This window comes from Cottoperca gobio, chromosome 22, assembly GCF_900634415.1.
Source record: "Cottoperca gobio chromosome 22, fCotGob3.1, whole genome shotgun sequence".
Taxonomy (NCBI): Eukaryota; Metazoa; Chordata; class Actinopteri; order Perciformes; family Bovichtidae; genus Cottoperca; species Cottoperca gobio.
This window is the reverse complement of record NC_041376.1, coordinates 3,813,880-3,828,257: the sequence shown is the minus strand read 5'-3', so window position 1 is coordinate 3,828,257 and position 14,378 is coordinate 3,813,880. Positions and strand designations below refer to the sequence as shown.

General features: G+C 43.6%; 1 protein-coding gene across 1 annotated transcript in view; it reads left to right on the top strand.

Annotated features, from left to right (window-relative positions):
* The first annotated feature begins 2,840 nt into the window (after positions 1–2,840).
* dnmt3ab (DNA (cytosine-5-)-methyltransferase 3 alpha b) overlaps positions 2,841–14,378 on the top strand; it is a 32,272-nt gene continuing 20,734 nt past the window's right edge. The window contains 3 exon segments of the mRNA XM_029460424.1: positions 2,841–3,021; positions 5,984–6,091; positions 10,391–10,724. Coding sequence (XP_029316284.1) covers positions 2,941–3,021; positions 5,984–6,091; positions 10,391–10,724 — 523 coding nt within the window. The 5' untranslated portion in view covers positions 2,841–2,940.

The window sequence follows — 14,378 nt, the reverse complement described above, 5'->3', positions numbered from 1 at the left end:
TGAAAAGAATTAAAAATAAGTAACAAAGACACACACTGTCTCTTAATGCATGTTTCTTATTAGTTTCTGTTGTGCTAATTAAAAACTCAAGTCAAACTTTGACCAAACTGCCAAAGTGTTTACATACAAAAGATACAGAAATGTCCTTCTGTACTTAATGAACAACAAGGAAACATATGAAAGAATTTAAAGGACAAAGGTTTGTAACAAAGTGTGAAAAAGTAACACGTGTAGCGGATCAACGTGGTGTAAAAGTTGAGGTTTGTGCAATAAGGAATGTGCAAAATGTGCAAATACAACCACATATAACCCTCCACCTTTAATGCAAACTGTTTTTGTGCTGCACACACTTTACATTAAACCTGAACACAATGTAAAGCCATGATTACAAACTACTCCCCTCTTGAATGTGACTGTTTTAGTTTGTGTTTGTGTATTTATTCTATTTTAATTGTTCGCTCAACATCATTTAAAATGTTTAAGCTTCTTTATCACACATGTATCACATGTATTTTACTCCATTATTTGTACACAAAAGTACACAAACGGAGCATTTACTCAGTAAACTTGTGCTGTAAGTGTGAGTTTGTGTAAAAGAGACATTAGCTTCAGAGTTTACATGTCAAGAGGTAAATATGTAATGTAGTATTACGAGAACAACTCTTGTAGAAAGCACATGTTTCGCTTCACAAGGCCTCAAAGCTGGCCCAAGGCATCAGATAATTACATCGCTGCTCAGGGCCCCACAGCCACCAGGGGGCCCATAAAGGCAGCACATTAAAAATGAGGAAGTCTCTCCAGGTTCCTGTGTTCTTTAGTCAACATTTAAATAAGATAATAAAGTAGTTTGCATGTGTTATAAAGCTGTACTGAGCACTTTCACTTATTCTAAAAGGTAGTTCATTGTATATTAATTACATGCACACCTGTGCGCCATGCATAGATCATTTTGAAACATAAAAAGGTTTTAAACCTACTTTAGTTTCAAAAGCCACTGGTGATATTTGTCAATGCAATATGAAAATATCATGGCAAAAATGTGTGTTTTATGCAATATATGCAGATAGTCCCAGGCCTCAAACTTTGGCACCTCAGCAATAAGATCAACATGAATGAAATCTCTCTGAGGGGAAGTGGTGAGTTTAAGAAAAGGGCATTCTTCTTCACACACAGGTCTGGTGTTTATTTCTGTGCACGTGCGAGTAAAAGGAAACATTTTGTCACCAGATTTTAATTTAATTTTTAGGCATAATTATTTCTGGATCTCTGTCATAAATCAAATAAAGATGACATCGCCCCGCCAGAATTAAAATAAAATGAATGAATAAATAAAGTGGCGCTTAAGCATTGTTTCCCGCACCACACTGGGCTCCTGAGAGCAAGGTATCAAAAAGATATCTAGATGCATGTATTGGGGGGGGGGGGGGGGCGGTCCATGATAATGACTCATTAGTCTCAGACCCCCCCCCGCTCCCTCTGCAGAACCGGCAGTCTATAGGACCCTGTGGCAGCCGGCAGACCGTCTGCAGGCCCCTGCAGTGAGAGCGGTGCATCTGGAAGAGAGCTGGCCGGCTGGGGAGGTGGAGGACGGGGAGAGAAGAGGAAGGAGGCTCCGGGAGCTAGCGAGACAAAAAGGGTCAGGCCTGGGACTTGGGAAAATCGGGGTAACGAACACACAGCGATTCACGCTTTTAAATCCGCTTAACCCGGCACTGCTAACCGCGCAGGAAGGGTAACCTTTATGTGAAACGTGAAAGCCCTGAGAGCGGAAGGCGCTCGATGGAAATGGGGGAAATAGCGATTTAGGGTTTGCTTTTTTTTTTTTTTTTTCCTCTGCAGATGTGCTGATTGGACATTGCACTTGAACTTGAACCGAATTTACAGCACAGAACCGGGACCGTGGCTCCTGGAAACATTGGCCTCATTAAAAAAAAATAATAACGGGGATTTATACTTGAGTGGCCGTGGCCTGTAAAAAAAAAGAGCCACAACCCCCTGGGTCATATTGCAGACTTCCCCTTGCTGTAAAGACGTCTAAAACTTTGCAATCTTAACGCAAAGACACATTGAATGATAAATGCAAGTCAGCCGATCGCAGTAGTGTACGCGTGTGGCCTGGTTGGGGCTTGATGTGCGTGGATATGCGGTGACATTAAACGCCTGTGTGGCCCAATAATAAATTATTGTTTTCAAGATAACACGTTCTGGTTGTTGCTCGCAATTATTTGTCAGGAGTCTATTAAGAGATTTTAAATAAATCACAACCGGCTGTCATTAATCTCGATTTAACACTTAGGGGAAATTAAGCATATATCTACAGATATATTTAGGCTTATGATTTTTTTTTTGCACATTTCCACGAGTGCAACAGTGAAACTGTGGCTCCGCTGTGTGCGCATGGCTGACTGCTTAGAGTAACTTTAACCCAAACACTTTAAAGTGCAATTAAATATTATTGATTTCAAAAAACAACATAGTAATCCTGGATTTATTTTCGCAGCGTTATTGAAGTTATTGTGCGCACATTAGAAGCCGTTTAATGTCGACTACTGTACACCCACACATCCATCCATGTGGTGTAAAAAGGCCCTATAGGCGAAAGTAGCCAAACAGTAACCTATAGCAGCCTGTGAGGTTCCTACACATGACGTGCACTCAACAAAAGTAAAGCTCAAAAAGAGCTTCTTTATGACAGAAAATATACATTTAACCAAAACTGATTTAAAGGAAATGTGCACACAATGTGTCCCTGCAGCATGAAACTCTGCTCACCTGTGAGTGAACTAAAGTGGATTTAATGAACACGTTTTCTTTTTCTTCCAGGAGAGCGGAGAGAAGAAGGATCATCTCTCATTTCTCCTTTTTTTTGTTCCTTTGAGTTTATTTTCACCTCATCCACATCGCCCCATTATCAGATATCACCTATAAGACTGCTCCAGGATGCCGTCCAACACTGTCACCAACACCAACAACGCCCCATTCAAAGGCTCAGACTACGCGGACTCACCTGGAAACAGAATGGTAAGGAACACATGCGCCTCAGGAATCTCACTTCAGGTATTTATGAGCGCTTGGCATGTTGCCGAATGACTCTCAACTTTATAGTCAGTGGGTTCAAAGAGTTCATTCATTCATTTGTGGGCTTTTTGAAGTTAAGCTGTTGATTATTATTTCATCACTGCAAAATGCAATTTTTATGAAAGCCCTCAAACTCACCAGATTTGAAAGGAGATTAGTCACTCCTGGGTTTATCCAGCTATAATGTAGTACAGTGTGCCTTTTAGTATTTCCCTGAAAGTGTGTGCACACATGAGTGTGTGTGTGGTCAGAGTGCAGCTTGTTTGTGTTATTACTTTGATGTTACATTGACGCAGCGCTGTTACAAGAGGAATGTGGTGTGTACAGTCACTTCAGGTCAAAGCCCATTAAAATGTTCCCAATTTTATGAATGGAGTTAATCAATCTGCCGATGCCTTATTGATGTTACGAGATCAACCCCTCCTGTTTATTGAAGCAATTGGCTTTTTACTGAAGCACGTGGAGTGTCCATGACACCTGTCATGATGCAGACAGGGCTCATCATTACAGTCCGTGCGTTACTGCAGCCTCACCGATGCTCCACAGAGGCAGCAGCATCACGGAGGCTGTGGCGAGCTGCAGCTGTATTATGTGACACTCGCTGTTGTAATGGTGGTTGGTGACGTGGGCGTTGGCTGGTGTAAGTTGAGCTGGAGCTGGAATGGCTCTACAGCTTTTTCTTTTTTACTGGGAGGGGGGGATCTCTCCTCTTCCTCTACGTTCCCATTACACAGTACTGCCCTTAGTCTTGTTGCCTGGCAACAGACATCGCCTTAAATAACCGGCTACCCAGACGGAAATAGTGCAGAGATGTGGACAATGTAGTAGGGTTCACTCGAGGCGACAACAAATCACATTTCAGGCTCTGCTGTTGTTACATATTAGGGTGAAAACAGCGTGTTATCTGAGTGCGTCTGAGCTCTCGGGTTGGGAATTGGATGAGCGGCGCGTGGTGCGTGGAGGCTGTTCCTGCAGAGATAGCCAGGCACCACTGAATTGTGTCATTCATTGTAAGTGGTTCCCAAATGAGCCTGCACACCAGGCTGCACTCAAAAACGTGCCATTATCTATGCAAATTCTGCCGCCGTGTAAGGAAAGAAAACCAAAAGCACCAGCCTCCGTATTGGTGATCAGACAATGAGCCGGCAGCGTCTGCACGTCCTCCTCACAAAATAACCTTTTTAAAAGCTTATTCAGAAATCCATTTGTAAATACTCTATGATGATTTTTCCAGTGATGTTTATCAGTTAGAACCCTGCGCACATTAATCTCAGTCACTCTGATCACATCGATGTCTTTATGCAAATCAGCCCGGGACACTAATGGTTGATGGATTCATTCCATTTCAGCAGCAAACACTCTCAGGGTGAACACGGCCTGACCCGGAGAATGCACGCCTGTGCTTATTACCGTCCTCCATCTTTTGAATTATTTAAGAATTAGAGTCTGTGAGTGTGTGTTGGAGCTTCAGTGCAGTTTTTTTAAAGAATATTTTTTATGTCTTCATGTCTTTGTTGTTAGAGTGAACAGCAGAGGAAGGTGAAGAGATGTCACAAGTGGCTGGTGTTACAACTTATTCTTTGACCCATGTCAAAAGCTTTCACTGCTTTTACTCTCTAGTTTGTTCGGTAGTTCACTTACAGAGCCAAACCCACAGGGACTGATAGATATACTGTCACATGACTTCTTGTATATAACATTACATTTCAAACAAGGGAGTATTTAAATACGTTAGGTTACATATTCAGATATTGAAATTTAAAGCGATGGATATACATTTCAAACGCAGCACTGAATGCTCCGTAGACCGGAGAGCGCAGTGATTTTGCATCATGTGAAAATGCAGAAAGCCTTTTCACTCAAATGTAGTTTTAAATTTGCAATTTTGATTTGTTTCCAGATATAAATATTGTTATTAAGCGGGAAGAACTGCACGTGTGCCGTGTCGAGTGTTTCACTGTAGTTTGCTTCTTATTGGAGGAATTGAAAGGTGTTGCACCTGTCCCCAGTCTCCCCTACTTTTCCAATGTAATTAAGTGACTGAATTGTGTTTGCTGTATTTACCACCGTCCATAATGCAAAGTCCTCTAACAGTCCTGTTATTCCACAACACGGTGCCAGAGATTAAAATAAACTACTTAACAACACGTCAGCAGAGGCACGCGATTGCCTTACGGTGCGGAGAGCTTGTTTATCTGACAGGGAATCTCACATTCAACACTGAAGGAATTTAATAAGGACCCCCCCTCCCCTCCTCCTCCCCTCCCCCACCGGAGCTGTCAGGAAAGGCCTTGCAATCTCCTTTGCATTCAGACCTGATGCTGGTGGTCCAATTGAGTCAATTTTGAAACTCAAAGCATCTACATTAGGATCATCTTTTCTCCCATCAACCCCAGGGGTACTTGGTGGTGGCGGACATGGAGCTTTGTTCACATGGGTAGACAGTTTTATTAATCAAAGGGAAATTGCAGCAGGGGGAGGCGGGGGCCGGTCGACGTCTTTGTAACGGTGTCAAGAGGGGATTGTCTGTGGAAGGTCAGCGCTGCGTCCGTGGAGCTTTCACTTCAGCCCAGTTCAAAGGAACGTGCCTTTCAATTTCTATCTGTCTCGTTGTCCACTCAGCCAAAGACACTCAAGGACCCGCAGCAACCCCCGCAGCAACCCCCGCCAAACCCCACAAGTGTTTGAGTGAGGTGCAGAGTGTGTCCTGCAGATCTAGTATCACTCCTGCTGCATCTTTGGCCACTTAGCTTCGTGTGTGCACAGTTACAATCCTTCATAACCTGGAGAGATGATGATGTGCATCCGTCCTGAAATGTCAATTTGACGTTCCCATAGAAGATGGCACCGTTACTCCGACGGTCACAGTATACTGAGTCTTAATCATGATGTGTTTCGTTGACAGGGTGAAAGCACAATACTGGACACGGACCTGACGACGGAGGAGAAGTCGGCTAAAAGTAGCGCTCCCTGTAAAGTCGGGAAGCCTGGAAGAAAGCGGAAGCAGTTTCCAGTGAGTGTTACTCTGACATGTTACAACTACATCCGTGCACACGGTCTTGCTGAAACACTGCACATTTCTGTTTTGTTGAAAGAAATGACAAATATTGAACATCTGCACGAGATAACAGCCATCAACAGGCTCAGTGTAAAAATAAAAGTGTGAGAAACATGTACTACTATGTACTCACACATAAACATCACGCAGGCTCCAACATGTTTCACTTCACACACATCATGGTGCATAAACCTCTGCTTAAATCATTCTCAAAGTGTGATTCAACAAAATCAAAAAGGAGGATTACAAAAATAATAACAGATGTTGTATGTTAGGGAGGGAAACGTTGGTTTACGGCAGTAACAGACGAAGAAAAGCTTTACTCCGGCCGCCTTAGCGTCTTAAGACTTCGTCTCGTTTGGCTAATTATTAAAGGTAAAGCTAGTCGATACCCGTTTATGATGGTATGTCACAAGCCTCAAGCCTTTTCCCATTAAGTACACAGACATTATGCACAAGGTCAAATTAGGTTCTCATGGTAAACGTGGAATGTCTGCTTGAAAAATGGCAACTGAAGTAATTCATTCACCTCAGGTCTTACGGTTTTACATTTCACTTAATGACTGACTGGGCTGCTGAGATTCAGCCTCCAGCTCGTCTGAAGGAGGTTAAGAGATTTGTACAAATGTTTTACACTGATTCTGCGGTAAATTACACCTAATTTCCCCTTGTGGGATCAATAAAGTATTACCTTAATGAGAGTAAAACTGGCTGCATGTTGACATGTAGTATCTAGGCCAAATTTGTTGTTTTCAGAGAATCTGCTTCTCACTAAATATGATGCTACTTTTGGCATCAGGTTTTATTTTGGAATCATTAATTACAGTATAACCAAGTAACCGAGGTGAATTCATTAGAAAATGTGTAATTTCATCATATACTAAAGCAACCGGCAAGCAGCCTCACAAATATGCATATAAATGTGCAATTATAAGACATGAGAACACTTGTTTTACCAATCTTTTTGGCCTCCGCCAACTCCTGAGGGAAATATGTGACTCTTTAATCACGCTCCGCTGTGTTCACCAGCTTGTTGCTAACTTTGTCCGTCTGCTGTTTAATGCTGAGCATGTACAGTGCAGTAGTACAGTACAGTAGTACAGGACAGTAGTACAGTACAGTAGTACAGTGCAGTAGTACTGTACAGTACCACAGTACAGTAGTACAGGACAGTAGTACAGTACAGTAGTACAGTGCAGTAGTACAGTGCAGTAGTACAGTACAGTACTACAGGACAGTAGTATAGTACAGTACTACAGTACAGTAGTACAGTGCAGTAGTACAGTACAGTACTACAGGACAGTAGTATAGTACAGTACTACAGTACAGTAGTACAGTGCAGTAGTACAGTACAGTAGTACAGGACAGTAGTACAGGACAGTAGTACAGTGCAGTAGTACAGTACAGTACTACAGGACAGTAGTACAGTACAGCACTACAGTACAGTAGTACAGGACAGTAGTACAGTACAGTAGTACAGTACAGCAGTACAGTGCAGTAGTACAGTACAGTACTACAGTACAGTACTACAGTACAGTAGTACAGTGCAGTAGTACAGTACTACAGTACAGTACTACAGGACAGTAGTACAGTACAGTACTACAGTACAGTAGTACAGGACAGTAGTACAGTGCAGTAGTACAGTACAGTACTACAGTACAGTAGTACAGTGCAGTAGTACAGTACAGTACTACAGTACAGTACTACAGGACAGTAGTACAGTGCAGTAGTACAGTACAGTACTACAGTACAGTAGTACAGGACAGTAGTACAGTGCAGTACTACAGGACAGTAGTACAGTACAGCAGTACAGTACAGTACTACAGTACAGTAGTACAGGACAGTAGTACAGTACAGTACTGTAGTACTGTATAGTACTACAGTACAGTAGTATAGGACAGTAGTACAGTGCAGTAGTACAGTACTACAGTACAGTACTACAGTACAGTACTACAGGACAGTAGTACAGTGCAGTAGTACAGTACAGTACTACAGGACAGTAGTACAGTGCAGTAGTACAGTACAGTAGTACAGTACAGTAGTACAGGACAGTAGTACAGTACAGTACTACAGTACAGTAGTACAGGACAGTACTACAGTACAGTACTACAGTACAGTAGTACAGGACAGTACTACAGTACAGTACTGTAGTACTGTATAGTACTACAGTACAGTAGTATAGGACAGTAGTACAGTACAGTAGTACAGGACAGTAGTACAGTGGGTTTGTGAAGTGATGCAGGAGGAAATGACGGCAAGTTTGTGGGCCGTAAGACCAAAACATTGACCGACAGTTAAAGATGCTCTAATGGTCCGTAGAGGAGATGTGCAGCGATTAGTCGATCGACAGAAAAATAACCGTTAACTATTTTAATCATCGATTCATCGCTGAAAACGCCGTTTACAGTAATATGGAGATTTCCTGCTTCCTTTGGGTTTTGGACTCACAAAACAAGACCTTTTAGAATCTTTCACTATTTTCTGACGTTTTATAGACCAAACGATTAATCGATGAATCAATAATGTTTCACGTTGCACACAGAGTCATTTGATTCATGTTTAATATGGAGCAGTGAAGCTTTAACATCTTATTAAACAGAATGTGTGTGTAAGCTGTAATGTTGCAGCAGTCAGTTGGATTAGGTAGCCAGTGTTTTACTTTGACCTCTGTCCGCCTGTCTGAGCAGCTTGATTTACCGAGTGTGACCTTTGACCTCTGGCGGGGGCCACATCTAGTTCACTGGGTCACTAATCTGTTGCGTAATTCTTTCAAAGACAGATGTGTGTGCTCTTTGTGTGCGTGTGTGTGTGTGTGTGTGTATACTGCCTGAGTTTAACTAAACTCAAAACCTCGTGCCTCAGTTATGAATTGCGTGTTAATATTAATAATTCCTCAGCTGTGGATTTGTTGTTTTCATTCATCGTGTCAAACAGATTTACTGGAACGCTGCTGTTTGAATGCAACTGTTTGTTCTCATTTTCTACAATTATGAAATCGTTTAGAGTTTTACTGCGAGGGATCCTTTTGAAAAAACTTTGGCTCAACGCAGCTTTGTTTCTACAACACAGAACGACTTTCACTCAAGTTTATTTTGCATCTCTGCATCATTTGCATTGCATTCATTTACATGGGTCGCACTAAAGCCCGCTTTACATTGTGTTCACTTCAATCTGCAAGAATGAGATTACATTTGATCTTTTAGCCTGAAGCACAGGAACTTGTGTTTGTTACATCTCGCCTGCTGAAAGACAGATGCCCCCCCTGAGGCGTTGCTGTCGCCTGCCTTTTAAATGCAAACTGCTGCATCTACATCTACAGGAGATGAAAGCTTCAGCGCTGCTCTAATCAGTGTTGACAGTCTGATCTCACAAGACGTGCTCCACTTTCTGCTCCCAGTAACCCAGTAATGGGATTGTCTGAGGAAGTGTGTTTTTTTAATGGTTATTTTTAGGCAGGAGCTGAGCCACTATCACATTTCCTTAAAGCTGAAACAAATCTTTTCTAGGTCTTCCAAGATAGTTTTTTTTTTTCCCCAGTGAGGCAAGGTGTGAGAACTGAATGTCTGCCACTGAAACTGAAACTTCAGACAGGTCAGCGCTCTTTGAATTCCCTCCTCTGCATAGAATGAAACGGCTGAACTGGGCGTTTCAAACTGGACGCAGTGAAAAACCTTCTTTGTTGTCAAACAGCCAACATTCTCCACATACTTCCGTGCTGCTGTAATCGTGAACGCACAAACTACAGGAAGCGCAGTAGTGTACCTGATGAACTTCACTGTAATCCCCTCCTCCCCAAGTTATTGGCTGATTTACTGTACTGGCACAGCTTTGAAGTTTACTACTTTAGTTTAACAGAGCTGAGGAGGAAATGCCATAATTCACTGGCTAATAAGTGTAGAAGTTGAGCTCCACGTTTGATTCTGTCCAGATAGAGCAGGGGAGGTGAAATAAAGTACGTAATATGAAAACAATGAACGCTTTATTCACTTCTTTTCTGTCAAATCGCTGCAACACAGGCTCACGGCGATGACTTTTTCCTCAAGCGTGCCGGATGATTTGTTGTGTTTCCTGGTTTCGTTTATTGCACAGCCAGCTACAATACATCCAGTGATATGTCATAACTGCTGACAGGCTCAACACTGTTGTACACCTTCACAACGTCAAACTGTAACACACTGCTACAGCAATAACAGCCTTTAAAGCTGATTGCCAGGATGTTAACATTTCAACCTCCTCTTTTTTCCCTGCCTGCAGGTCGAGAGCTCTCTCAAAGGCAGTGTGGGCATGGGCAACAGCTACACTGGGGTGGGGAGGCCGTCCATGGCACAGGTCCACAATGGAGAGGTGGGCGGGCACAGAGACAGGACGTCCGACGCCTGCTTCCCCAAACAGGAGAAGAGGGAAGTGGAGAACGGGATCCCCAGAGACCCTTCCTCTTGCCGGGCAGAGGACAGCTCCCAGGGTCAAAGCCTGAGTCCGTCCCCGGAGAACGGCCGAGACGACCAGGACTCGGAGAAAGACAAGGACGACAGTCTGACGACGCCGTGCAAGAAACGAGGCAGGCGGAAACTGGAGCGACCAACAAAATGTGAGTCCGTTGGCTTCTGCTTGTTATGCTGGGCTATCTTTTGATCTGCTCTCAGGGAAAGTCATGTGCATGTGACGAGTGCAAGATGTTGAGTAATGAGCTGTAAATGGATGTCCGACTGAGTGGGTGACTCCGGGCGGCTCCGCCTGTGAACACTGAGGCTGAAAGTGTTTCGCATTCATGCGGCTGCAAGAAGGGAAAGGCCCTAGTAAATATTAGTGCTGCAGTGTAAATCATAATTCATAATGTTTATACTGTTTATATTCATCTTATTACATTTCATACAGAATGTTATGCATGCTATGTTTCACTTCATTTGTCTCGTGTGGCTTATCAAACGCTTTCAGTATGCACAGCAGCGTGAATGTGCCGCGTGAAACATGATAAGATTTATGATGGAGAAGCAGGCAGCTGCAGTGAAAACGAAAGAAATTCTAAGTTGATTATCTTTGAAATAATAGTTTTTCTTGAAGTAGCAAAAGGGAAGTTGACCCCCGACATCTAAATGTAGAAACTTTGTTGCAGCTCCTACAAGTTAATCACAATGTGTCACAATGTGAATGGAATGCAACCCAATTATCCACAAAGGGGAAAATTTGTCTTTGGCCCATTCGGTAGTTCATTAAAACACCCAAATAAACACACACACACACACACACACACACACACACACACACACACACACACACACACACACACACACACACACACACACACACACCACATCAATTACAATGTGAATACACAGAGTAATAGATAATAATAATAATGTAAGAGAAAGTGCAGTTTTCCTTTTGAAAGAGAGAGAGAGAGGTAGAAGAGAGGACAAAGAGAGAGAGAGAGAGAGAGGTAGAGAGAGAGAGAGAGAGAGAGAGAGAGGAGGGATGTAGAGAGAGATAGAGAGGCAGAGGAGAAAGAGAGAGTAGAGAGAGAGACAAAGGGAGAGAGAGAGAGAGAGAGGTAGAGAGAAAGATTATAGAGATGAGGAGGGATGAGAGAGAGAGCGAGAGATAGAGCCTTCTCGCTCGCGATCTCTCTTTCTTTCCTCGCTCTCTCCTCGATTACCGCTCTCTCGCTCGTCTTATCTTTCTCGCGCTCTCTTGTCGGTGCCTCTCTCGCCGGTAGCGCTCTCTCGCTCTCGCGCTCTGTCGTTCTTTCTCGCTCTCTCTCTCTCTCCTCTTTCTAGAAGAGGGGGAAGAGCCAGAGTGTGTGAGAGAGAGAGACTAAGTGATGCTGGTAGAGAGGTGCTGACAGCTAGTTTTAATCCAAAATTACCAATATCACTTAGTCTCTCTCTCTCTTTTTCTCTCTCTCCTCTCTCTCTCTCTCTCTCTCTCTCTCTCTCTCCCTCTCTCTCTCTCTCTCTCTCTCTCTCTGTGTCTCTCTCTCACTCGCTCTCTTTCTCTCTCTCTCTCTCTCTCTCTCTCTCCCTCTCTCTCTCTCTCTTCTCTCCTCCTCTCATCTCTCTCTCTCTCTCTCTCTCTCTCTCTCTCTCTCTCTCTCTCTCCTCTCTCTCTCCCTCTCTCTCTGCTATGACCTTGATGAGCAGTAAATAAAGCCAGGGGAGGAGCGACCCGTCTCCTGGCAACGAGCCTCTGTTGGGAGCGGGCAGGTCTCTGTTTTGGCCGCCTCTCCGTCGGGGGCCCTGCCAGGTGAATGGCGTTGTGCCCAGAACTCTTTACAAACTGAGTCTGCACTCAGTATTCACCTGATCTGCGTCTAGGATCTGTTACATCACTTTGAGGCAGAAATCTGGGATAACCCCATTAGCTTTTTGTGCTTCTCCAAACCAGCTCTGCTAATCTGTGTTTAGCTCCAATGCATCGTTTGATAACTACCATCAGGGTTCCCTAACAATGACATGTTTAACTGTTAAAGCATCAACACTCATCATGTGGCACGGTGCTTTGTTTTGTAGGGAACAGTGTGGTTAGCTCCCAGCTAGCCTCTCGCTAACACTCACACACATAGACTAACTCAGATCACTATCATACTGACCGACTCCACAACATCTGAGCTTGACCACATGTTTACCGACACTGGAAACTGCTGCAGCGCCTACAATAAACTATTATTTTATCCTGAGCTCTGCAACTGTCTAAGTGTCAGTTAGATCTATCGCGGACGCACAGGAAGTGTCTTTGACATTTCCAGCAGAAGCAACAAACAGCAGACTGCTTAGTATCAACAGAAAGAGGAACTAAGTTGTCGGCATAAGCAGTTTTAGCCACAAAACCGTAAAAGTAAAGACTAGAGGTCCACCATGTGGGGTCCATAGTGCACACACACACACACACACATTTATAGGATTTATTTTCAAACAGGACATCAAAATAATCTTGAGGATTAAGAAAGCACACTGTACATATTACAGGGGGGGGGGGGGCAGGCTTGGCAATAGTATAGATTGAATAGAGCGTTGGTGTATTTGTCTCAGAGAGGAGAGTCCTTGGTGGGGGGCAGCGTGGTGGATCGATAGTTTCTGTTATCCATCTGGAGGGCACAGGAAGGATTTGAACTCCGTCTGTAGTGGAACTGAGCTGCAGCAATACGAAAACTGGAACACGCTCAAACTGGCACGGTATACCCTCCGTGGGCCACACTAGCCAGCTCCCCTCACAAACCCAATGACCTTGGCAGTCTGCGTCGCCTCACCGATTTGTTATATAGTCACTTATTCCCGATGAGGACGAGGACACCAGGAAGGAGAGAGGGATGGGAAGAAAAAAAAGAGCATAGGGGGAGAAGGGGACTCGGCTACACATGGAACCAACTTGAAGAGGCTGCTGAGAGAGCGGACTATTGTTTGGACGGCTCTGGATGGTACTTCACTCACAAGCCGGTGTTGGCTGTGCAGAAAACATGCCATGAAAAGTTGTCCTTCGCCTCTCAGGGCTCAAGTGTTACGATAGTGTTCGGGCTTCGACTCAGCAGATAGTCATGTTTACTCAGGCTGTGCCATCGTGCTAATTTAAGGCACACTTGCTTACATTGAAAGTAAACATTGTGAAAGTAACACCAGAGGTATTTGAACTGCTGCGATGAAGCTGATTTTGGCGTCCTTATCTATTTTTCTGCTGCTGCCGCCGCCGTGGGCGAAGCAGTTACTCTGCTGCCTCAGTGTTTCAGTTGGGTGGGATCCATGCTCCCTGGCTAACCTCTCGCTGCTCCACTAATCACAGGGAAACAATGCTGTTAAAGAATGAATAACATGCCCGTGTTGTTGTGAACCTCCACATCTTAAATCGTGGCCAAGTTAATGGGAAATCCCAAGTGGAGCTTTTATTGTGTTCAACACATTTTTTATTAGACTGCGGTTTCAGAGCACGTTTCACTAAATATGTTCTGGGCTATTTCTGACGATGGTTACGCTGCTGCACCTCTCGCTTCTGGTTTCGCAACTTCCTATCTGGGCATTTTCTTTCCTGTGAAAAATATTTGTCTTTCTAAGAAAAAACGGATAGTATTCAAGAGTTTTGAATCCTTACAACACCACAGTGTGGGAAGAAGTATTTAGATCCTGTAGTTAATTAAAAGTAAGCAGGACTGCCATTTAAAAAGGTAAAAGTCCTGAATGAAATATTTTACTTTAGTAAAAGTCTTTAAGCTTAAGCAGCCGAGTGTATTGAAGTGTCACAAGTAAAGGTATTAGAG